Genomic DNA, 24,133 nt, shown 5'->3' on the forward strand with positions numbered 1-24,133 from the left:
GAAGGTGGTGGTGGGGGGAGAGGCGGAGATTAGTCACTAATTGCACTCTTCACACCTTTTACATTTGTATTGTTTTCTTGCCTTTAACCCTCTCACATTCAGAAAGTACCCTAGTTAATCATCCCTGCACCCACGCCCAAACCCAGTTTGTAGGTAGACGCTTAAGTGGGGAAGGAGCGGGGGCGTATATTGAGACACAGATGAGGACACAACAAGGGACCCCTGAGCAGAGGTCTGCCGCGGCAGCTGGGGCGGTGCGAGCCGGGGGCGCGCCCCGGACGCCCCGCTCGGCGGCGGAGGACACAGTGCGCAGGCGCTTCGCCCGCAGCTCCGCGCGTCCCCCGCGGCTCGCCCCGCTACGCGCGGCGCGCCTCTAGGGCCGAGGCCCCGCCCCCGCCCGGAGCGCCCGCCCCACCTGGGGAGAGGGCGGTGGGGCGCAGGGAGCGTGCGCGCGGCCCGCCCCGGGCGCGGGCGGAGGGGAGAAGGAGGGGCGCGCGCGCCGCGGCCAGCCGGCAGAAGCCGGGAGCAACGCAGGAGGCGAGAGCGTCATCCGCGAGCCGGGGCGAGCCGGTATGGGGCCCGCGGGCTCGGGCAGGGGGCAGCGGGCGGGCGGGACTTGGCGCCTACCGGGCTCCGGGGCCCTGGCCGGACCGGATAGCGGAGGGCCTGCGCGAACGTGGTCTCTGGAAACTTTGTGCCGGCGTCCCCCACCTGCTCCCGGGCGGTTCTCGCATCCTTTGGGCGGCGGGGAGAGGAGAGGCCCGGCGCCCAACGCAGCGCCCAACGCAGCGCCCCCTCCTCACCGCCCGACCCCGCCTCGCCGGCTCTCGGCGCGCATTCCGCACTCCCCCCCCGCCCCGCCACCCCGGCTGCTCCCCCACTGCGGCGACGCCTGGGCTGGGGTCCCAGCCTTCTGGTTCCTTCGCGAGCATCCTTTCCGTTCCCCTCCCCCTCCCTGACCCCTCTCCTCTGCGGTCCAGCCAAGGCCTCTCTGCCTGCTCACCCCGTCGCCACCATTCGCCCTCTCCGAGCCACGGGAGCGTCGGCGGCTTTTTGCATCTTCCAAAGGTTTCTGGTGCTTTGGCAGAAGCAACTTGACTTTCAGCAATGCCAAGTATTCAACTTGAGTATTTCTCTACGGTGGTGGATTGGTGAGCACAGTGCTAACATGTGTTTTTATTTCTCCTAAGTACCCTTGCTCCAAAGCGAAGTTGAGTCGTTGTTTGTGTGCGAGAGGAGTTGCATGCTGTATGTAGCTGCCTTAAGTGGATTGTATAACTATATTTTATTTAGGTGGATGTTTCCAATGGTGCCAGCCAGTGTTATGGTAACTGGGCATCCCAGAGGCAAGGGAAGGAGGAGTGACTTAAAAATGCAGTTCTACTGTGTAGGGATTTTTTTTTTTTTTTAAAGTGCCTTGTGCTTTTCATCCAGCAAGACCTCAGGGCGTTTAGCACGTGTTAACTAGCTGTTCAGTGTAGTTTTATGAGAGAGGTAAGTAGAAAACATTACGTCCCATTTTACGGATTTGAAAACGGAGGCAAAACGCCAAGTCCTGATTCTTTATTCACCTGAAAGGAATATGGACCAGAGTTCCTGGAATTCCTAGTCCATGAGGCCACTCAGAAATGTCATGGAATGTTGGAACATACTCCCTGAGATTGTACAGGTCAGTTAAAAGTCACAGGGTGGGGCTGCCAGCAACTCCACGCTTGGGACTCAGCTCTGTCACAAAGTTAAGTGATACTGGACAAGTCACAGCTGCTCTCTGCGTGTTTCCTAGTCTTTAAAATGAGGGGAACAAAGGTGCTGTATTCTTTGCAAAGTTGTGTGAGTGTGTCTGGAAGCTCCACTTCCTTGAGCTGCATTTGGTGACTGTTACTTGTTGTGGACTCTTAAAGGCCCCCTGAGAATAGGTTCCCTTTAGAAATGCAGGGAAGGAGGAGCCCCCAGAATGAATAACCGCCTCATCTTCACCAGAGGCACCTGAGAATTCACATCAGGGACAGGCTGAGTTAGGGACCCCGACGTGGGTGGGAGCAGAGGGTTGCCTGGTGGAGGAAGGAGCCCTGCACAGGCGGCTTGACACATGGGTCCTACTCCTGCCTCCAGCTCTGACTCATCTTCTGACGCTTGGGGGAGGAGAGGTAGATGCTTGATATTTTTGGCTTTCCCCCATAAATGGGAGACAGTTTGCTTCATTCGAAGGCTTTTTAACGTTAGCGTCCAACGTGTCTATGCTGTGTTCTTAGCTGAAATCTCTCACATTGGTTGAATGCAGGTATGATTTGTGTAATATTCTTTAATACAATGGTATAAATGTATATTCTTACCATAAAAAATTGGCCAGGTGTGTAAATACAGGAAATCCTTTAAAACTTTAGCATTTTAAAATGTTGCTCCTTAGGGAAGGAACTGTGTTTGGTAGGTTCTTTAGCAATTAGGATTTTATTTTAGGGCGAGGTGGATTACAAATACTTCTTCCCAATACCAAGAATTAATCATTCTCTGTTTGGAAAAAAATTAAAACTTTACAGATAAGATTAAAGCCTTCTTTTGAGCATCTGGCCCAAAAGTAACTGCTGCGTATATCTTTATTGGTCTGTGTGTATTCTTTTAGACTTTTCTAAGCATTTTCATAAATGTTTGCACAAAGTGATTTTTTTTTCTGGTTTGCATAGTCTGAAAACCTCTAGCTTTTTTTTTTCCTGAGTGACTTTTTAAATTGAAATAAATTATTATAAAATTAACCAATCCTGTTTATAGAGACTGGGTTTCTGTCTAGAACAGGTAGCATGTGTTTTAAGTACAGCTGGTTGTAAAGTCTTATTGACCCTGATAGCATGGTAGTATTTCTCCAGACAATGGAGAAATGACCCCTTCTTAACTTCAAAACAGTTAAATCATTAAGATCCTTGGCGTTACTCTTGGTTGCAAATGAAAACCTCCCCATTAAAAAAAAAATCTGCCGTATTCGTCTTTTCCTTGTTTGTGAGGAGGCATAAAAGGGAGTGGAAAGCAAGGAGAGTTGCTAAAGCAACAGCACCTGAGTATAAACTTACAGAGCGAATATTTAAGATGGTAGCTTTAGTTATTTATGAAAGCCCGACTGGGGTGAAGACAGAGAACGGGAAATGTTAATGTGGGCACAGTTCAAATCAGTAATTTCAGAAGAGAGGTGAGTTAAAACAAAATTCACATCAAGAGTGTATGGGTTTCTGGTGGTCCAGCAGTTAGGACTCTGCGCTGCCGAGGGCTCGGGTTCGATCCCTGGTTGGGAAACTAAGATCCCACAAGCCGCGCAGCCCAGCCAAAAAAAAAAAGTGTTTATAGGTTTATACGTTAGACATTTATTGAGACTCTTGCCGTGCGAAAGGTTCAATGCTGACTATTGGGGTGGAAGGCAAGTAAGGTCCTTGCCTCATGGAGCTGACCAGCCAGTAATGACATTGAGAGAGGAAGCGTTCTGTCCCCAGACAGGCCAGAATTGTAAGGGTTCTGAATGACTGGAAACCAACACTGTATTGAACTTTTGTATTGTGAATTATAACGCACAGAAGAGGGTATAAAACATAAATGGGTAACTTAATTGTTTTGAAGAAAACAGCTGTGACCGTCTTGCAGGTTAGGAAGTACCCTCCTCCCACTCTTTCCCAATGACCAGCTCTCTCCTTACCCAGAGGTAACCCAGCCAGTAAATAGCTTCATTTTTGTGAAAGTCATTTCCTTTCTTTTCTACAGGTTGTATCACCTAAATACTAACCCTAAACAATACAGTTTCATTTTGCCTGTTTTTCACTTTTATGCAAATGGAATTAATGTAGGTATTCTTGTAAATCCATTTTTTGGGGTGGGTCAACATCATATATATGTATATGTATGTAAGTGTGGGTATTTATACATATATGTATATACCCACATATATAAATATTTTGGTTCAAATTCTTGCAGCATTATAGTTTTTAAGATTCATCCATGTTGTTACCTGTAACTAATTAGTTCATATTTGTATGAATATACCACAGGTTATCTATTTGTCTTCCACTGTTGATGGACATCTGGGTTGTTTCTGGCCCAGGGCAGTTATGAATACTGCTGGTCATAGATGTGCATATCCTCAGCTTTATTAGCTGATGCCTATTTTCCAAAGTCGTTGTACGAATTCCTCCAGTGGTGTCAGCCTTGAACTTATAATCCACTGTACTTGCTGTTTAACCACAACATGTCTGGCTATTTCTTTTTTTTTTTTTTTTTTTTTTTCGGTACGCGGGCCTCTCTGTTGTGGCCTCTCCCATTGCGGAGCACAGGCTCCGGACGCGCAGGCTCAGCGGCCATGGCTCAGCGGCCCCAGCCGCTCCGCAGCATGTGGGATCTTCCCGGACGGGGCCACGAACCCGTGTCCCCTGCATCAGCAGGTGGACTCTCAACCACTGCGCCACCAGGGAAGCCCTGTCTGGCGATTGAATGAATGAATAAATTTCACCTAGGTGGCTTGATCCCTGGCCCTTCATGTGCCACTGTAGTTTTATACACTTAAGTTTGTATGGTTTGGACTACATACCACCCAAAGCCAGAGATGGTTTTCCACTCTATGTGGCTGACAAGTACCCAATAGAATCCTTCCATTGATTTTATTTTTTAAACAGTTATAGGGAAATTTAAATATGCAAAATGAAGTATTAAAAATTAAAATGTCTAGTACCTAGAAGTTTTAAAGAAGTTTTAAAGGTTTTGGAAGAATTTTACCTCTTGGGCCACCAGATGCCTTGATGTGATTTGCATTGTGCTGGAAAATACTTGCCTTGTGCCCAGCTCTGAATGTGCAGGCCAGCAGTGCTGGCTTTAGTGTGTGATGTGTGCAGGAACCCAGGCCAGCACTTGTGAAAATACTCTCTAAGGACCAGTACTCACATGCTTGTGTACACATGCAGATCCCCTAGAAGCACCAGCACAGGAATTCCTTGGCAGTTCCAGAGGAGCCATAGCTTCTTTGCTACAGGAATAAATACTTCTTTTGCAATCTTTGAAGTGTCCTTTTCTCCAACTCTTCCTTTGTACGCGACAGTAGAGGTAGTACCGGGTTTGATAGAGTTCCTGCTTTCTGAGTAGACAGTTGCCAGGTTAACTTTAATTGCCTGTGTTTGGTGTTGCTAGCTGGATTTAAAGCTGGGGTGTGTGTGTGAGAGAGAGGGAGAGAGGGAAAGAGAAAGAGGAAGGGAGAGAGGATAGGGAGGGGTGGGAAGGTCACGTCAGGACAGTTATTAAATTATTAAGTTCAGGTGTTTGTTGAGCATCTACTGTGCCTGGTGTTATCTGCTAACAGTCTCTTTCTATTCTAAGGGCAGAAATACAATTCTGTACCGTTTAGAAAACACCTTTCAACTGTCATCATGAAGTTATCTCTGAATAATAAGATAAACTAGCATCTGAAAAAAAAAAAACCCACCCTTAAGTAGATCTTTTTCTTAGTTGGAGGGTTGATAGAAGAACAGTAGTCCAGAGAATGTGAGACTTGTAATTCCTTGAAATTTCTTCTGTAAGGCATCTTGGAAAATGGCTAAATTGCTCTATTTTCAGTCTTTACAAATCATGAACACTTTTTTATTCATATACTAAAGGGTTTTTTTTCAGATTCTCTAAAATAACCATAATTTAGAAAACTACATATGTATAAATTAGAAGTTTTTAAGAAAAGACACCCATAGTGGGAGGATGAAAAGTAGTGTCAGAACCTCTTAATCTGAGTGATGGGGGGAGAAATTTTGTGTTTCGTGGTATCCTTTTCCAAAGGCTGTAATTTACAGAGGAGCTTTGTTTTCCACCTGTTGCAGGGAAGAGCGGGGAGCCCTGGTGCCAAGGTTACGGTCGTGTCCTGTTACGTGCAGCCCATGGCCCTCCCCGCTCACCTCAGCACTTCCCATTCTTGCTTTTACCCTGACAGAGAGTAACCTCCTACCCAGTTTGGTCAGCTTTCCCCTGCCGTCTGGAGGTCTCAGTGGACAAAAAGGCCCTTCTGAAATTTATATGCAACTGCTGGGCTTACTGGTGCCTTGTCCCAGAACAGTTTCAGTATCAGTGGAGCGTGGCAGGCCTTTTTGACTCCTTAGGTCTTTGAGTTTGCAGAGCCACAGGAGAAAACTCTTGAACAAGAGGGTGTTGCTTCTGTTAACTAGTAAACAGTGATGTGGCAGATAGCACCACCAGAGCCTTCTGACCAGCAGCCCAGTGATTCTCATGCAGGATTCTCATGCAGGGTCCTTAGAACCACTTGGAAAAATATTCCTTTGCCATGTACTATGATGGCTTTATAACATAATTTCAGCTAGTGGTTGGCAAATGTTTTTCTGTGAAGGGTCAGGTAGTAAATATTTTAGGCTTGTGGGCCATACAGTTTTTTTGTTTTCTTTTTTAACTTATTTTATTTTTGGCTGCATTGGGTCTTCATTGCTGCACGTGGGCTTTTCTCTGGTTGTGGTGAGCAGGGGCTACTCTTCGTTGTGGTGTGTGGACTTCCCATTGTGGTGGCTTCTCGTTGGGAGCATGGGCTCTAGGCGTGTGGGCTTCAGTAGTTGTGGCATGCGGGCTCAGTAGTTGTGGCTCGTGGGCTCTAGAGCACAGGCTCAGTAGTTGTGGCGCACGGGCTTAGTTCCTCCATGGCATGTGGGATCTTCCCAGACCAGGGCTCGAACCTGTGTCTCCTGCATCGGCAGGTGGATTCTTTTTTTTTTTTTTTCTTTTGGTACGCGGGCCTCTCACTGTTGTGGCCTCTCCCGTTGCGGAGCACAGGCTCCGGACGCGCAGGCTCATCGGCCATGGCTCACGGGCCCAGCTGCTCCGCGGCATGCAGGATCTTCCCCGACCGGGGCACGAACCCATGACCCCTGCATCCGCAGGCGGACTCTCAACCACTGCGCCACCAGGGAAGCCCCGGCAGGCGGATTCTTAACCACTGCGCCACCAGGGAAGTCCACAGTTTCTGTTGCAACTATTTAACTTGCCTTTTTAAGCTTGCCTTTGTAGCATGAAAATGCCAGTTAATATGTAACAAATGAGCGTGGCTGTGCTCCAGTAAAACTTCATTTATGAACACTGAAGTTTTAATCTCATACAATTTTTATGTGCCATGAAATAGTGTTCTTCTTTTGAATTCTCTTTTAACCATTTAAAAATGTATAAACCATTCTTCTCTCATGGGCTGTACAGAAACAGGTGGCCGAGCAGACATGGCCCGCCTGCCATAGTTTGTCGGCCCCTGATTTGAACAAGAGTAGAATGAGGTTCAGAGACCATTGCATTCTGGTTTAGCATGACTAGTAATTAGTAGTATAATCTACAAAGAACTATGTGTGTTATCTTTTTGTGTAAGACTATTTCTTTAGGAGACAGTTAAAGCCAAGGGAATAACTTCAGGATGCTATGTTCTTTGACTCCTATTTAGCTAAAAACTTGATTCCTTCCTTTGCTCCAGGGAGGCTCAGATACACCCAGGTGCCCTCAAAATTCGGGAGGCGTGCTGTCCCTCAGCAAGGATCAGGGTATGGAGCATCCAGCTAATGCAAGAGACTTACCTGGTTATCTTATTCTGCTCAGAAACTCTCATAGATAATTACAGATGCCTTTGGTTTATTAAAAAAAAATGGGAAGTTAATTCATCTGTAGTTTACAAATGAAGTTAATTTGGTGTAAAAGCACCAAAAATGTGGAAGCGGGCCAGAGGTACGATATAGGAGTCCCTGCGGGGAGAACGTTGAGGCTCACTGCTTGAATTTTAAGAATGTTGATACATCTAGTGAGGTATCAAGTGGTCAGATGAGCAGAGCGCTCAGCTGTTCACCAGTGAGCTGTTAGTCCTGTGAACTTTATTCTAATTTATAAATTCGTTTTTGTCTCCCTTAAAGTGATAATGAACTTCTAAGGACTGAGATCTTATTTATGAAAGGACCTGAGATTTCACAATTCTGCTTTTCAGAGGGCAGTAGTGACTTTTGCAGTTTTGAGGCAAACTTATACGTGCCTTGGGTTTAATTGCTGACGTGATTTTTTTAAGTACTCTGGGTCTAGATGTTCTGACCTATACAAATCGAAGTTCACCACTTAACCAGGAGTCTATGATTCATGTTTAATTTTTACCACTTACTCTTTGAAGATTTAAAAGTATTATTTGTATAGGCTGTGGCACAAATTGGTTTCCAGTTATCACCAAACAAGCTTAAATGTGATTGTGGAATTTTGCAAGCATTTTCTGGGTTCAGGATGATCAGATTTTTCACACCCAAAGACCATCTCATACCACTTAGCAGTTTAGGATTTTTTAGATGAATATCCAGATTATAGATAAAGTACAGACTAAATTTATGTTCCTTAATTTCTTTCTCTTCAGTTTTTATTTTCTTCCCCAGTGAAGTGTACATTTTGGTAGTCTTTAGATCAGTTGATCTGTTATGGTCAGATTGTATGACTAATCAACAAATGGACAACTCATGGAGAAGGGGTTCTGGTCCCAGTGGGGTTACTCATTTTCTGTGTAGAGTCTGGAAAAGCCTCTTAACCTCCATTTACCTCTGATTCCTCATCTGGGAACCATGACAGCAGAATGATGCTGATCTGTGAGGGGCTGAGCATGCTCGTGTGGCTTAAACAAAACAGGCGCTCGAGTTGGCTTCAGCAGGTCCAGTGGGCCAGACCGAGGCAGATTAATGTGAGCTGTGTTTCTCACCCTTTAATGTGTATACAGATCGCCTGGGATCTTGTTAAGCTGTGGCGTCTGATTCTGTAGGTCTGGGATGGGGCCTGAGATTCTGCATTTCATTCAAGCTCCAGGTTGATGCTGCTGGGCCTTGGACCACACTTTGTGAGTAGTGAGGGGCTATAGAAAAGGGCTAGTGTTCTTCATTTGGAATCTCAAAAATAAGGCGGCTCTTGCAAGGCAAGAATGGCAGCATGTTTTAAACAGGTTGGAGAAAAAGCACGATAGTGTAATCTATGAGACACTTGCCCAACAAACAAACAACTCAGGTTTTCAGCACCACTGACTGTTTTACTTTGTCTTGACCCTGTGCCTTCTCTGCATTACTGCAGCACCTGCTGTTGGCACCACTCATTTGATTCACTTATTGTTAGTCTATCTCTAATTGTTATTCATGTGTTATTCATTTTAAAATATATATATTTATTTTTGGCTGCATTGGGTCTTCGTCGCTGTGCGTGGGCTTTCTCTAGTTGCGGCGAGTGGGGGCTACTCTTCGTTGCGGTGCGCGGGCTTCTCATTGTGGTGTCTTCTCTTGTTGTGGAGCATCGGCTCTAGGTGTGTGGGCTTCAGTAGTTGTGGCACGTGGGCTCAGTAGTTGTGGCTCGCAGGCTCCAGAGCGCAGGCTCAATAGTTGTGGACCAGGGCCGAACCCGTGTCCCCTGCATTGGCAGGCAGATTCTTAACCACTGCACCAGCAGGGAAGCCCACCTCTCTTTTAAAAGGGGTGACTTTAAGAGGTTTTTTTTTTTTTTTTGAAAGAACTAGATAAACATTTACTTCAATGGAAGAAGAAAATGTGATTACGTAGGCTTTTCATGTATTAAAAAAATAAAAACAATGTGGGCCTCCAGTATATACTGCAAACCTCTGAAATCCCTAAAGCTAAAAATACCTTAGATCATTTTACATGGTCATCTCTAGCACCACTGTGGCCATTTTTCTGCTTATTCAACATGAGGAGAAAAAGCAGTAGATAGAATTTTAGTTCTTTAACTCCTGATTCTAGTGATTTTTGTCATTAAAAAAAAAAAAGTAGCTTCTGTGGCAGTGGGATGGATGCTCTGAATAGGCTGTGACTCCAGGTAGCAATTCTGCACCTGCTGCCGGTATAGACGCTGGTGCCACATTCCAGGAGCTCTCCAGTGCAGGGAGCAGGCAGTTGTTAATAGCTTAATGCATTATTGAGATTACAGGCCCACTGGGTAGACACTAATTCTGCCTTTTACTTAGCATTTACCACTTTGATGTTCGTTATTCAAAGACACCAGCATCATCCCTGACATTTCTTATAACTTGTTAAAAAACAACCACCACCTCCCTGGGGTTGGTTTAGGGCACCTCCTTTTTTTTGTCTTTCACCTCACCCCGCCCCCATCCCCCTGGCCAGGAAAGCATTTTTCCCTCCAAGAAGTAAATGCAGCTGCCAGAGCAACTTGGGAGGGCTGAGTTGAACACCATGGACGGCGACATGGACACTCCTTGGTGTTCTCTCCGGGCATCCTTGTCCCAGAGACCCGTGTGCTGCAGTGGGGGGTTGCTGCCGCTTGGAAGGCATCTTGCAGTCGGTGGTCCCTCAAACCACCACCTCAAACATGGTCAGTCTTTTACTCTCCTAATAGATATCCTTCTCTGTTTTCCTGTACACATTCACTAAGTAGACTTTGACACACCTGTGATGTAATACGCATGTTTTCTTTTATTCATTATGATCAGAATCTGCTAATCTTAGAAATGAAGCAAACTAGGGCTTCTTGTTGTGCCTGCTCTGGGACTGCTCCTTGCTGAGGTCCCTCTGCTATCAGGAGAGCGTTCTGGGTCCTGAAAGGTGTACCTGTCTGTGGCAGTATTTCCCTCTTCTGGGCAATAGGAGAAACTGGAGCAGCCCATTTGGGGTCAGTCTTCTCTGTGTGTAGCATTTGAACAAGGGATCCAGACACCTTGGATCTTTTCTTGGCCCTGTGACTTGTGTTCTCCAAGTTGAAATCATCTCACCCTTTCTGAACCTTGTATTTTTCGATCTGTAAAAGGGGTCGGGAGTGTTGGTCAGAGGAGCATCTGTATATCTGTGCCCTCTGAGTGCTCTCTGGCAGAAGTTGTTTTTCTAAACCTTGGACTCAGCTTTGGCATTTTAAGCAGGTTTTTGGCACAAGACTGACTAGCAGCAGCAGGGAGGGAGCGTCATGTCTGTCTCACTTGGATTCTGCCCTGAGGACTCACAATCTGCGTTCTTTTCCCTGCAGCACCAAGTACCCTATCACTGCCCGACGAATGGGAGTTAACTGAGTAAGCTAGGCTTTCAGCCCACCCATCACTTACCCATGGCCCTTGATGAAGACCTTTCTGCTGAAAAGGCCAGTGAGCCTGGGACACAGGCCTCAGGAGGGCAAGTGGCTTTCCCAAAAGGATAATTATTTGGGAGACCACAAGACTGGGTCCCTCTTAATTAGACAGTAACTAGATAACCTGGTTGGAAATTTGATTAGCATCTTCCACATTGAGGATGGAGTTATCACCAGCAGTTCAAAAGCCTATAACTTTGTGTGTTTATTACCACGGTGACTTTGCTTTTTAAACTATGAGGATTCTGCCAGGGAAAGACTTGGAAGTGGCATGAGACTGTGCTCTTGCTGCAGGACAGGCTGTTCTTTTAAGGTTCTGCCCGTCTCCATGCATATCTGACCCTCACATCCGCATGCATTTCCTTATGCGACTACTTCCTTGTTCGTCTTCGTGATGCAGTTTCACCTATATACATCTGTGTACCTCTGTATCATTGGTCAGCAGGTGTGGTCCCCAAACGAGGGGTGCTAAGCTTGGGCGAGGCAGCTCCCTTCAGGCACGGGCGGTTTCTGGGGAGAGACTTGTGATCCATCGGCACCTGCATTCTGAGTGCCTCAGTCTTGAAGAGGAATCTGGGTGGCACACCACAGCATCCACCTCTGCAGCGGTTCTCAAAGTGTGTCCTCTGTCCAGCAGCATCAGCATCACGTGGGAAATAAGTGCCAGCTCTAGAGTCCCTCTCCAGAACTACTGAATCAGAAACTCTGGGGGTGGGGCTTAGCAATCTGTGTTTTAACAAGCCCTCCAGGTGATTCTGATGCATGCCAAGTGTGAGAAGCACTGCAGTATAAAGCTGGAATTATTTTCATTTTTTAAATTGAGGTATAATTGATATAGAACATTGTGTCAGTTTCAGGTGCACAACATAATGATTCGATATTTGTGTATATTGCAAAATGATCACCATGGCTAGTCTAGTTAACCTCTGTCACCATACATAGTTAACAAAATTTTTTTTCCTGTGATGAGAACTTTTAAGATTAAGTTGCTCTCTTAGCAAGTTTCACATATGCAGTACAGTATTAACTATAGTCACCATGCTGTACATCACATTCCCATGACTTATTTTATAACTGGAAGTTTCTGTCTTTTAACCTCGTTCACCCATTTAGCCCCCACCTCTGACAGCCAACAATCTGTTCTCTGTATCTATGAGCTCTTTTTTTTTTTTTTTAAGATTCCATATATAACTGATGCTATACAGTATTTGTCTTTTTTTTTTTTTTTTTTTTTTTTTTTTTGCGGTATGCGGGCCTCTCACTGTTGTGGCCTCTCCCGTTGCGGAGCACAGGCTCCGGATGCGCAGGCTCAGCGGCCATGGCTCACGGGCCCAGCTGCTCCGCGGCATGTGGGATCTTCCCGGACCGGGGCACGAACCCGTGTCCCCTGCATCGGCAGGCGGACTCTCAACCACTGCGCCACCAGGGAAGCCCCAGTATTTGTCTTTCTCTGACTTACTTCACTTAGCATAATGCCCTCAAGATCTGTGTTGTTGTAAATGGCAGGATTTCCTTCTTTTTTATGGCTGATTAATATTCCATGGTGTGTATATATACCACATTTTCTTTATCCATTCATCCATCCATGGACAGTTAGGTTGTTTCCGTGTCTTGGCAGTGAACATGGGGGTGCATATATCTTCTCGAGTTAGTGTTTTCATTTTTTGTTGGATAAATACCCAGAAATGGAATTGCTAGATCATATGGTAATTCTATTTTTAACTTTTCAAGGACTCTCCATACTGTTTTCTGTAGTGGCTGCACCAATTTACATTCCCATAAACAGTGCACAAGGGTTCCTTTTTCTCCACATCCTTGCTAACACTTTTTATTTCTTGTCTTTTCGATAATAGCCATTATAACAGGTATGAGTGAAGTGATATCTCATTGTGGTTTTGATTTGCATTTCCCTGATGATTAGTGATGTTGAATACCTTTTCATGTACCTGTTGACCATCTGTATTTCTTCTTTGGGAAAATGTCTATTCAGATCCTCTGCCCATTTTTAAATCAGATTGTTTGGGGGTTTTGTTTTGCTATTGAATTATACACACTGTTTATGTATTTTGGATATTAACCCCTATTGTTCATATCATTTGCAAATATTTTCTCCCATTCCATAGGTTGTCTTTTCATTTGTTTAGTTTCCTAAACAAAAGCAAAAGCTTTTTAGTTTGATTTAGTCCTACTTTTTTATTCTTGCTTTTGTTGCCGAATCCAAAAAATCATCACCAAGACCAGTGTCAAGGAGCTTATCACCTCCTATGTTTTATTCTAGGAGTTTTATGGTTTCAGGTCTTAACATTCAACTCTTTAATACACTTTTTTTTTTTTTTTTGGTATGGTATAAGATGGTGGTCCAGTTTCATTCTTTTGTGGTGTTCAGCTTCCCCAACACCATTTATTGAAGAAGCTATCTTTTCCCCATTGTATATTCTTGATTCCTTTATTGTATATTAATTGACCCTGTAAACATGGGTTTATTTCTGGGCTCTATTCCGTTTCATTTATCTATGTGTCTTTTTTTATGCTGATGCCGTACTGTTTTGATTACTATAGCTTTGTAATATAGTTTGAAATCAGGGCGTGTGATGCCTCCCAGCTTTGTTCTTTTTTCTCAAGATTGCTTTGGCTATTCAGGGACTTTTTGTTTCCATACAAATTTTATGATTGTTTATTTCTGTGAAAATGCCATTTGATAGGCATTTGATAATTTTGATAGAAATTTGATAGGGATTGACAGCATCTGTAGATTGCTTTGGGTAATATGGACATTGTAACAATATTAATCCAGTTCATGAGCACCAAATATATCTTTCTGTTTATTTGTGTGTTCTTCAGTTTCTTTTATAAATGTCTTACAGTTTTCAGTATACAGGTCTTTCACTTCCTTGGTCAAATTTATTCCTTAAATATTTTATTTTTCCTGATGCAGTTTTAAATGGCATTGTTTTCTTAATTTCTCTTTCTGATAGTTCACTATTAGTCTATAGAAATGCAACAGATTTCTGTATATTGATTTTGTATACTACTTTACTGAATTCATTGATTAGTTCTAACTTTTTTGTGTGTGTGTCCAGTCTTTAGGGTTTTCTATATATAATATGTCACCTGCAAATAGTGACAGTTTTACTTCTTCCTTTCTGATCTGAATGCTTTTTCTTTCTTTTTCTTGCCTAATTGCTCTGGCTAGGACTTCTAATACCATGTTGAATAAAAGTGGCAGGAATGGGCATCCCAGTCTTTTTCCTGATCTTAGAGGAAAAGCTTTCAGTTTTTCATCACTGAGTCTGATGTTAGCTGTGGACCTGTCATATATGGCCTTTATTATGTTGGTGTGTGTTCTCTATACCTGCTTTGTTAAGAGTTTTTATCATAAATGGTTGTTGTATTTTGTCAGATGCTTTTTCTGTACCTATTGAGATGATCATGTGATTTTTATCCTTTTCTTAATGTGGTGTATCAACATTGATTGATTTGCGGATGTTGTACCATCCTTGCATCCATGGGATAAATTCCACCAGATCATGGTGTATGATCCTTTTAGTATGTTGTTGAATTTAGTTTGCTACTGTTTTGTTGAGGATTTTGCCATTATGTTTATAAGAGATGTTGGCCTGTAATTTTTTTTTCTTGTGGTGCCCTTGTCTGGTTTTGGTAGTAATGTAATGCTGGCCTTGTAGGATGAGTTTGGAAGTGTCTGCTCCTCTTCTGTGTTTTGGAAGAGTTTGAGGATTGGTATGTATTTTCTTTTTTAAAAAAATTTATTTGTGCTGGGTCTTAGTTGCAGCACATGGGATCTTTGTTGTGCAGCTCTTAGTTGCGGCATACGGGATCTAGTTCTCTGACCAGGGATCGAACCCAGGCCCCCTGCTTTGGGAGCACAGAGTCTTAACCACTGGACCACCAGGGAAGTCCCTAGTATGTATTCTTTAAATGTTTGGTTGAATTCACCAGAAAAGCTGTGTCCCGTACTTTTGTTTGTTGAGGGTTTTTTGATTATGGATTCAATCTTCTTCCTAGTTATTGGTCTTTTCAGATTTTCCTTTTCTTCCTGATTCAGCCTTGGTGTATAATTGTTAATAGTAGTCTCTTATGATCCTTCGTATTTCTGTAGTATCAGTTGTAAAATTTCTTCCTTCACTTCTGGTTTTGAGTCCTCTTGTCTTTTTGTTGTATGTGTGTGTCTAGCTAAAGGTTTGCCAATTTTATCTCTTCAAAGAGTTTCTCTTAGTTTCATTGATCTTTTCTAAAGTGTTGTCTTTTTAGTCTCTATTTTCCTTCTGATCTTTGTTATTTCCTTCCTTTTACTGACTTGGGTTTTCGTTTGTTCTTTTTCTAGTTCCTTGAAGTGTACAGTTAGGTTCTTTTTTTTAAAAAAATAACTTATTTTTGGCTGCGTTGGGTCTTCATTGCTGTGTGTGGGCTTTCTCTAGTTGCGGTGAACGGGGGCTACCCTTCGTTGTGGTGTGTGGGCTTCTCATTGTGGTGGCTTCTCGTTGCAGAGCACGGGCTCTAGGTGCACGGGCTTCAGCAGTTGTGGAGTGTGGGCTCAGTAGTTGTAGCTCGAGGGCTCTAGAGTGCAGGCTCGGTAGTTGTGGCGCACGGGCTTAGTTGCTCCATGGCATGTGGGATCTTCTCGGACCAGGGATTGAACCTGTATCCCCTGCATTGGCAGGCAGATTCTTAACCACTGTGCTACCAGGGAAGTCCCTAAAGTTAGGTTCTTTATTTGAGATCTTCCTTGTTTCTTGATGTGTAGGCATTTGTCATTATGAACCGCCCTCTTAGAAGTGCTTTTCTTGTATCCCGTAAGTTTTGGTATGCTGTATGTCCAATTTCATTTGTCTCAGGTATTGTTTTTGATTTCTCTTTTGATTTCTTTTCTGACCTGTTGGTGGTTCAGTAACATGTTGTTTAATCTCCACTTATTTGTGAATTTTCCAGTTTTCTTCTTATAATGATTTCTAGCTTCAGACCGTTGCGGTTCGAAAAGATGCTTGATGTGATTTCAGTCTTCTTAAGTTTATTAAGGCTTGTTTTGTGGCCTAATATATGTCCTAGAGATTGTTCCATGTGCACTTGAGAAGAATGTGTATTCTCTTGCTTTTGGATGAAGTGTTCTGTATATATGCGTTAAGTCTAATGTGTAGTTTAAAGCTGATGTGTCCTTACTGATATTCTGTCTGGATGGTCTATGCATTGATGAAAATGGGGTATTAAAGTCCCATATTATTGTATTGTTGTCTGTTTCTCCCTTGAGGTCTCTTAATATTGCTTTAATTAATTTACTTTTTTAAAATTTTGGCTGTGTGGTGCAGCATGCAGGATCTTAGCATGTGGGAACCTAGTTCCCTAACCAGGGATCAAACCCATGCCCCCTGCACTGGGAGCACAGAGTCTTAACCACTGGACCACCAGGGAAGTCCCAATATTGCTTTATATATTTAGATGCTCCTATGTTGGGTGCATAAACATTTACAACTGTTATATCCTCTTGTTGGATTGACCCCATTTATCATTATGTAATGCCCTTCTTTGTCTCTTTATTTTAAAGTCTATTTTGTCTAAGTATAGCTACCCCAGCTTTCTTTTGGTTTCCGTTTGCATGGAATATCTTTTTCCATCCTTTCATTTTCAGTCTGTGTGTCCTTACACCTGAAGTGAGTGGGTGTATTCTTACATCTGAGGTAGGCAGCATCTTTTTTTTTTTTAATCCATTCAGCCCCTTTCTGTCTTTTGATTGCAGAATTTAGTCCATTTACATTTAAAGTAATTATGATAAGTATGTACGTACTGCCATTTGGTTAATTGTTTTCTGGCTGTGTTGTAATTCCTGTCCCTTTCTTCTCTTGCTCTGCTACTTTGTGGTTTGATGATTTTCTTTGTGGTATGCTTAGATTCTTTTCTTCTTAGATCTTTTGTGAATCTGCTATAGGTTTTTGCTTTGTGATTACCATGAGGCTTACACATAACAACTTATAACAGTCTAAGTTTAAACTTATTCTAAATCTAAAGCACATTTTTACTCCTCCATCCCCCACATTTTTGTTTTTTATGTCACATTTTACACCATTTTATCTTGTATATCCCTTATTATATTTTTACTACTATATCTTTTAATCTCCATACTAGCTGTGTGAGTAATTAATCTTTACATTATATTTTTCTAAAGTGTACTATAGTTACCTCTACCAGTGAGATTTATACTTCCATATGTTTTCCTGTTACTAATTAGTGGCCTTTATTTTCAGCTTTAAAAAGTTGCGTTCATTCTTGTAAGGCCAGTTTAACTTTTGCTTGTCTGGAAAACTCTTTAAAAATTCTGAATGACAACTTTGCTGGTATTTTTGTCTGGAAGTTTTTTCTTTCAACACCTTGAATATATCATGCCACTCCCTTCTGACCTGCAAAGTTTCTGCTGAAAAACTTGCTGATAGTCTTATAGGGGTTCCCTTGTACATAACTAGTTGTATTCTTCTGGCTTTTAAAATTCTCTTGTGTTTTTACTTTTAACAATTTAATTATCATGTATCTTGGTGTGGGTATCTTTAGGGTTTGGTTTATTTGGAACTCTCTGGGCTTCCTGGATCTGGATGTCTGTTTCCTTCCTTAGGTCAGGGACGTTTTTAATCCCTTTATTCTCTCTCTTCTCTATCGGACCCCTATAATGTAAATGTTGGTCTGCTTGATGTTATCCCATAAGTCCCTTAAGCAATCTGCACTTTTTTTCATTCTTTTTTCTTTTTACTGCTCCAGTGGCTTGAGTTTTACTGCCCTGTGTTCAAGTTCACTGATCCTTTTTATGCTAGCATCTGGTCTGCAGTTGAACCCCTCTAGTGTATTTTTCAGTTAAGTTATTGTATTTTTCAGCTCTGTGACTTCTTTTTCATACTTCCTTATATTTTCTGTCTCTTTGTTGAAGTTCTGTGTTCACCATTCTTTTCTTGAATTAAGTGAGCATCTTTATGACCATGATTTTGAACTCTTTTTAACAGGTCAATCACTTACCTCCATTTCATTAATGACTTTTTCTGAGGATTTATCTTGCTCTTTCATTAGGAGCATATTCCTCTACTTTTTCATCTTAATTTTAGACTCTCCCTGTTGGTTTCTGTGCCTTAGATAAAAGAGCCACCTCTTCCAGTCTTGGAGGAGTGACCTTGTGTAGGAGATGAATCTCACCATTCAACCCTGCCTTAATCTTGGTTGTCTCTCAAACCTTTGTGATTGTCCCTCAAACCTTTGTGATTGTCCAAACAGACTACTTTATTTTTAGTGGCTTCCAGTAGTTGCGGGTGGGCCCAGACCTGTCAGTATTCTATAGGGAAGGGTCTCAGTCACCAGCTTTTAAAGTATGTAAATATACAGTCTTGTGGGATGACTAGCAGTAAGTCCCACTGTCTACCACAGCCAGGTGATCTAGAGGTGTCCCTTGGGCAGCAGTGACAAAAATCAGGATACCAGATGAGTATACGGGTTCCTTTCTGGAAGATACCAGAGACTTGAGGCAGAGGGTGAACACACAGATGGCGTCCACTGGCTTCTGTCCCCAGAGTGTGCCAAAGCAGAAGCTGGCCCCTTAGGCTGAAGCTCCAGGAAAAGCAAATAGGCCTCTTTCACAGAAAGACTGAGGGTGTGTTTCAGTTGGCTGTCTGTGTTGTGCCCCAGGGTTGGTAGCCAGCCAAGAACCAGAGCTAGGTGATCAAGAGGTGTCCCCTGGGTGGCAGCCACACAAGCCAGGGCAACAGACACACATAGAAGCTACTCTCCGAGAAACACTGGTGCTCTGGAACACAGCAGAGGGACAGCACAAAGACAGTGCCTGCCCTGTGAGGTCTTTGGAGAGGATTACAGTAGACCCTTATATGTGTGTTTAATTAGAAGCCTGCCTCTTAGGTTGCAAGCTATAACTATTTTTTAAAAACTATTTAAAAATGTTAAATATGCACATGTCATAGGGCTCAGCCCTTCCACTCTTAGGTATTTAACTAAGAGAAAGGAAGGCATATATCCACACACTTACACCTGAGTGTTTACATCAACTTTACTTGTACTAGTCTAAAACTAGAAACACAACCCATTTCCATCAATAGGTGAAGAGATAAACCATGTTGTATCTGCACAATGGAATACTAGTCAGCAATAAAAAGGAATGACCTGTTGATAGACACAACTTCATGGATAAATGTGAAAATAATTATGCTGAGTGAAAAGCCAGACCAAACAGAAAAACCCTACATTGTAAGATTCCATTGTATAAAAGTCTAGAAAATGGGGCTTCCCTGGTGGCGCAGTGGTTGAGAGTCCGCCTGCCGATGCAGGGGACACGGGTTCGTGCCCCGGTCCGGGAAGATCCCACACGCCCTGGAGCGGCTAGGCCCGTGAGCCATGGCCACTAAGCCTGCGTGTCCGGAGTCTGTGCTCCGCAACGGGAGAGGCCACAACAGTGAGAGGCCCACGTACCGCAAAAAAAAAAAAAAAAAAGTCTAGAAAATGTAAACTGTAGTGACAGAAAGCAGATCAGTGGTTGCTTGGGAATGGGGCTAGAGGGTGAGGGAGGGATGAATTATAAAGGAGCATGAGGAAATTCTGGGGGTGACGGATATGTTTATCATTCTGAGGTCATGGTGTCTTGAGTGTACACATGTCAAACCTCATCAAGTTGTACATCACATTGTATGTCAGCTATGTCTCAACAGAGCTGTAAAAAAATGAAAATTTAAGTGCAGTGGTTACGTGGGAAAGGCAGAGGGACGTACGGGGGAGGAACACTTCTTTTTTCAGTTATATTCTTTTCCATTATGGTTGATCACAGGATATTGAGTATAGTTCCCTGGGCTCTACAGTAGGACCTCACTGTTTATCCATCCTGTATATAATACCTTGCATCTGCTAATCCCCAACTCCCAATCCTTCCCCTCCACCCCACTTTGGCAACCACAAGTCTGTTCTCTATGTAAGTCTGTTTCGTAGATATGCTCATTTGTGTTGTATTTTAGATTCCACATATAAGTGATATCATATGGTATTTGTCTTTCTCTTTCTGACTTCGCTTAGAATGAGAATCTCTACGTCCATCCATGTTGCTGCAAATAGCATTATTTCATTCTTTTTAATGGCTGAGTAGTATTCCACTGTATATATGTACCACATCTTTATGCATTCATCTATCGATAGACATTTAGATTGTTTCCATGTCTTGGCTGTTGTAAATAGTGCTGCTATGAACATAGGGGTGCATGTATCTTTTCAAATTATCGTTTTGTCTGGATACATGCCCAGGAGTGGGATTGCAGGATCATATGGCAACTCTATTTCCAGTTTTTTGAGGAACCTCCACACTGTTCTCTACATTGGCTGCACCAGTTTACATTCCCACCAACAGTGCAAGAGGGTTCCCTTTTCTCCACACCCTCTCCAGCATTTACTGTTTGTAGACTTTTTGATGATGGCCATTCTGACTGGTGTGAGGTGGTACCTCATTGTAGTTTTGGTTTGCATTTCTGTAATGATTAGCGATGTTGAGCATCTTTTCATGTGCTTATGGGCCCTCTGTATTTCTTTGGAGCAGTCTATTTAGGTCTTCTGCCCATTTTTCAATTGTGTTGTTTTTTTGTTGTTGAGTCGTATAAGCTGTTTGTATATACTGGAAATTAAGCCCTTGTCAGTGGCATCATTGGCAAACATTTTCTCCCAGTTTGTAGGTTGTCGTTTTGTTTTGTTTATGGTTTCGTTTGATTTCTGTTGCCTTGGGAGCCTGACCTAAGAGAACAGTGGTACAATTTATGTCAGAGAATGTTTTTTGCCTGTGTTCTCTTCTAGGAGTTTTATGGTGTCATGTCTTATATTTAAGTCTTTACGCCATTTTGAGTTATGTTTTGTGAGGGTGTGTTCTGACTTCATTGATTTGCATGCCACTGGGGAAGGAACACATTTTTAATGATACCGATCGGTGTTCATATTGTTACATAAATGAGTGAGTACGAGGGCCAACCTGGAAGAGGACACAAGATGAAAGCAATTTCAAATTGCTGTCCACCACCAGCACCTCCTGGAGTTGACGTTCAGAGCTGCAGCCACCTCTGCAGCACGGCTCTTCGCAAAGCTGGCTGGCTGCGGGCACCTGGCCCGGCTGCTGCACCCACTGTAGCATCTAGCACGCTGCACACAGTCCCGCACTGCCAGGTGGGCTGTGGGCACAGGGAAGAGATTCCCGCTCGCTCTGCGTCTCTTGCTGGCCCCGTGAGCAGAGCCGTACATTTCAGCGCGTTGTAGTCTCTGAACCTCCTCTCAAATTCATCTTGGTTGTGGCCAAAACGGCACTTAATGTTTTTCACACCATGGGTTATGTGTCATTAACAAAAGTCTGAGACTTGGGTTGATACTTCTTACTGGCACGTTCTTTAGAGGCACATGGAGATGTATTTAACAGGCTTTCCACTTCCTAGATTTATGCCAGTCAAACCCAATTTCGTAGTAAAAACCCAGGAGGAATTCTCTTGAACTTCCTGATTGACCATATTCTTGCCTCTTTGTCTTTCTGCAGATCTGAGTTGTATCCACTCTGACCAGCACACTCTCTCTGAGGACTTTGCAGACGCAGGACTCCAGAGTAATCAGACTCCTCCAGTGAGTAGTCCCAGCATCACCGGTCTGTGGAACCGGGGATGTTCTTGTCTAACTGAAATCACTGTGGGCATCCCTACGGTACCCTGAGTGGGGATCAGCACACTTCTCAGAGGGCACAGACTATAAAGTGGTATGAGAGACTATATAGAGATTATATAATATTGAATGTCTTTTATAATAACCACTGTACTAATGAAAGAATATAGATGTTCAAATGTTAAATTTTAATTCCAATACATCTTAAGCCAGTGGGATACATCTTGGAGCTTAGAATTGGCTGAGGAAGGTGAAGTTATTTAGCCACACCCAGGGTCAGGTCAGCTAAAATGCTCATTAACTTAGACGAATGAATTTTTGAGACCATGGCCTTCAAATTGCCTAGGATTGTTTCCATGGAAATGACATAGCACAGGTATTCCAATGTCACAAATATGATACAGTTAGCTATTTTTTAAATTATAAAGGGCTAAGGTGACCATATGTCCTGGCTTTTCTGTAACTGATCCAATTCAGTATCTCTTTAGTACACAAAGGCCATGCATTGGATGTATTACCTAAAGCGATATCGTTTTTATACTTATGTACGATCTCTATGTCTAGATTTAGGTTTAGGAAAATATGGCCATCATGACTGTGGAGGTAGGCAAGAAGTATATGAAAGAACATGGCCACAGAAAGGATCACAAGTTCTGATTTCTTCCTGATTACCAGGGAACACGACTCCCTTCAATAGGAGCAAGACCCGGCAAGGTTGTTGTTCAGGGATTAGTTGGGCTTCTTTCTGTCTTTAACTTTTCCTAAAATAGGATGACTTTCTATTTAGTGCCTTTAAAAAAAAAAAAATCACCAGAGTGCTTTTACATTGGTTTTGCATATTGGCATCTTAGACTACTTTTCCTAACTGTTAATCGATGAAAATGATTTGTCTACGTCCTGGAAAGAACACACTATTATAGAAGATAAGCATTTCCAATCCTTTTACCTTCCCATTCCACAAACACTGCAGAAGGCTGTGATGAATCAGTGGCATTTAAAGTACTGACATAACCTGTATTTTGCAGGGAAGTGACTGTAATTTCCAGTTCCTTGGTGGAGGAAAACAAAACACTCTGGTCTTGCTTCCAATGATGCAAGTGTGATCGCTGGCATCTTCATGAGCTCCAGAGGTCACAGCACGCTGCCGCGGACTCTCATGGCCCCTCGGATGATCTCTGAGGGGGACATAGGAGGCATTGCTCAGATCACTTCCTCGCTCTTCCTGGGCAGAGGCAGTATAGCCTCCAACCGGCACCTCCTCCAGGCTCGGGGCATCACCTGCATTGTTAATGCGACCATCGAGATCCCCAATTTCAACTGGCCCCAGTTTGAATATGTTAAAGTGCCTCTGGCTGACATGCCTCATGCCCCCATTGGACTATACTTTGACACCGTGGCTGACAAGATCCACAGCGTGAGCAGGAAACACGGGGCCACCTTGGTGCACTGTGCTGCAGGGGTCAGCCGCTCGGCCACGCTCTGCATCGCATACCTGATGAAATACCACAACGTGTGCCTGCTGGAGGCGTACACCTGGGTGAAAGCCCGGAGGCCCGTCATCAGGCCCAACGTGGGCTTCTGGAGGCAGCTGATAGACTACGAACGCCAGCTCTTTGGGAAGTCGACAGTTAAAATGGTACAGACACCTTACGGCATAGTTCCAGACGTTTACGAGAAGGAGTCCCGACACCTGATGCCTTACTGGGGGATATAAGTCACCAAAGCCTGCATCAGCAGCCCCTCGAGCAGCACCAGCACCTGCCGCACGCGTCTGCTCCCCTCTTCACCTTTCTTTCCAGATGGTTGACTTCTGGTTCTCCCTGAAGTGCTTTTTCACACTGCGTGTTCACGTCTATCTTAAGAGAGAAGGGAGGGGCGGGAGGAACGTAAGGGGAATGCTTACATGGCTACTGACATTTTTAAAACTAACATTTTGGAATAGTGTTTATGAAAATCTTTAACTGGCTTTTAATCATTTTTAAGGATTTGAACAGTTTAATAAACTGGCTCCGCTCTATCCTCAATCCCATGCCTTTTGGCATCATGGGAGGAGCTCAGTGCAAAAATCACTTTGGGCCCCGGTTAACCCTTTAGATACAAGCTTTGCCCAAGGCTGCCGACCAAACAAATGCTTAGGGAACATTGATACCAGTGTCAGTCTCTACTGGATCAGCCCTCTTTCCTTTCCCCCTATCAATCATTTAGTGATTCTGTAAGTTAAAAAAAACAAGCCTTTATTATTTAGCTGTTAATTATAATGAAATCTGCAAACACCCTGTTGGAATCAGTGTGCCCCAGGACTATACTAGCATTATTTTTAATAAATATATCTGCTTAACATATTGGAATTTTTACTGATAAGAACTTCAGGGGGGGT

The 24,133-nt window shown here is 43.4% G+C and overlaps 1 protein-coding gene across 1 annotated transcript; it reads left to right on the top strand.

The window, feature by feature from the left end:
* Positions 1 to 421: 421 nt before the first annotated feature.
* On the top strand, positions 422 to 24,098 carry DUSP14 (dual specificity phosphatase 14). The gene is made up of 3 exons (XM_081219621.1): positions 422 to 570; positions 21,638 to 21,720; positions 22,782 to 24,098. Exon 3 carries the CDS (start codon positions 22,874 to 22,876, stop codon positions 23,468 to 23,470), a length of 597 nt encoding a protein of 198 aa, XP_081075747.1. The 5' UTR covers positions 422 to 570; positions 21,638 to 21,720; positions 22,782 to 22,873; the 3' UTR covers positions 23,471 to 24,098.
* Positions 24,099 to 24,133: the final 35 nt, after the last annotated feature.

This window comes from Mesoplodon bidens (genome assembly GCF_964165515.1).
Source record: "Mesoplodon bidens genome assembly, chromosome: 19".
Lineage (NCBI taxonomy): Eukaryota > Metazoa > Chordata > Mammalia > Artiodactyla > Ziphiidae > Mesoplodon > Mesoplodon bidens.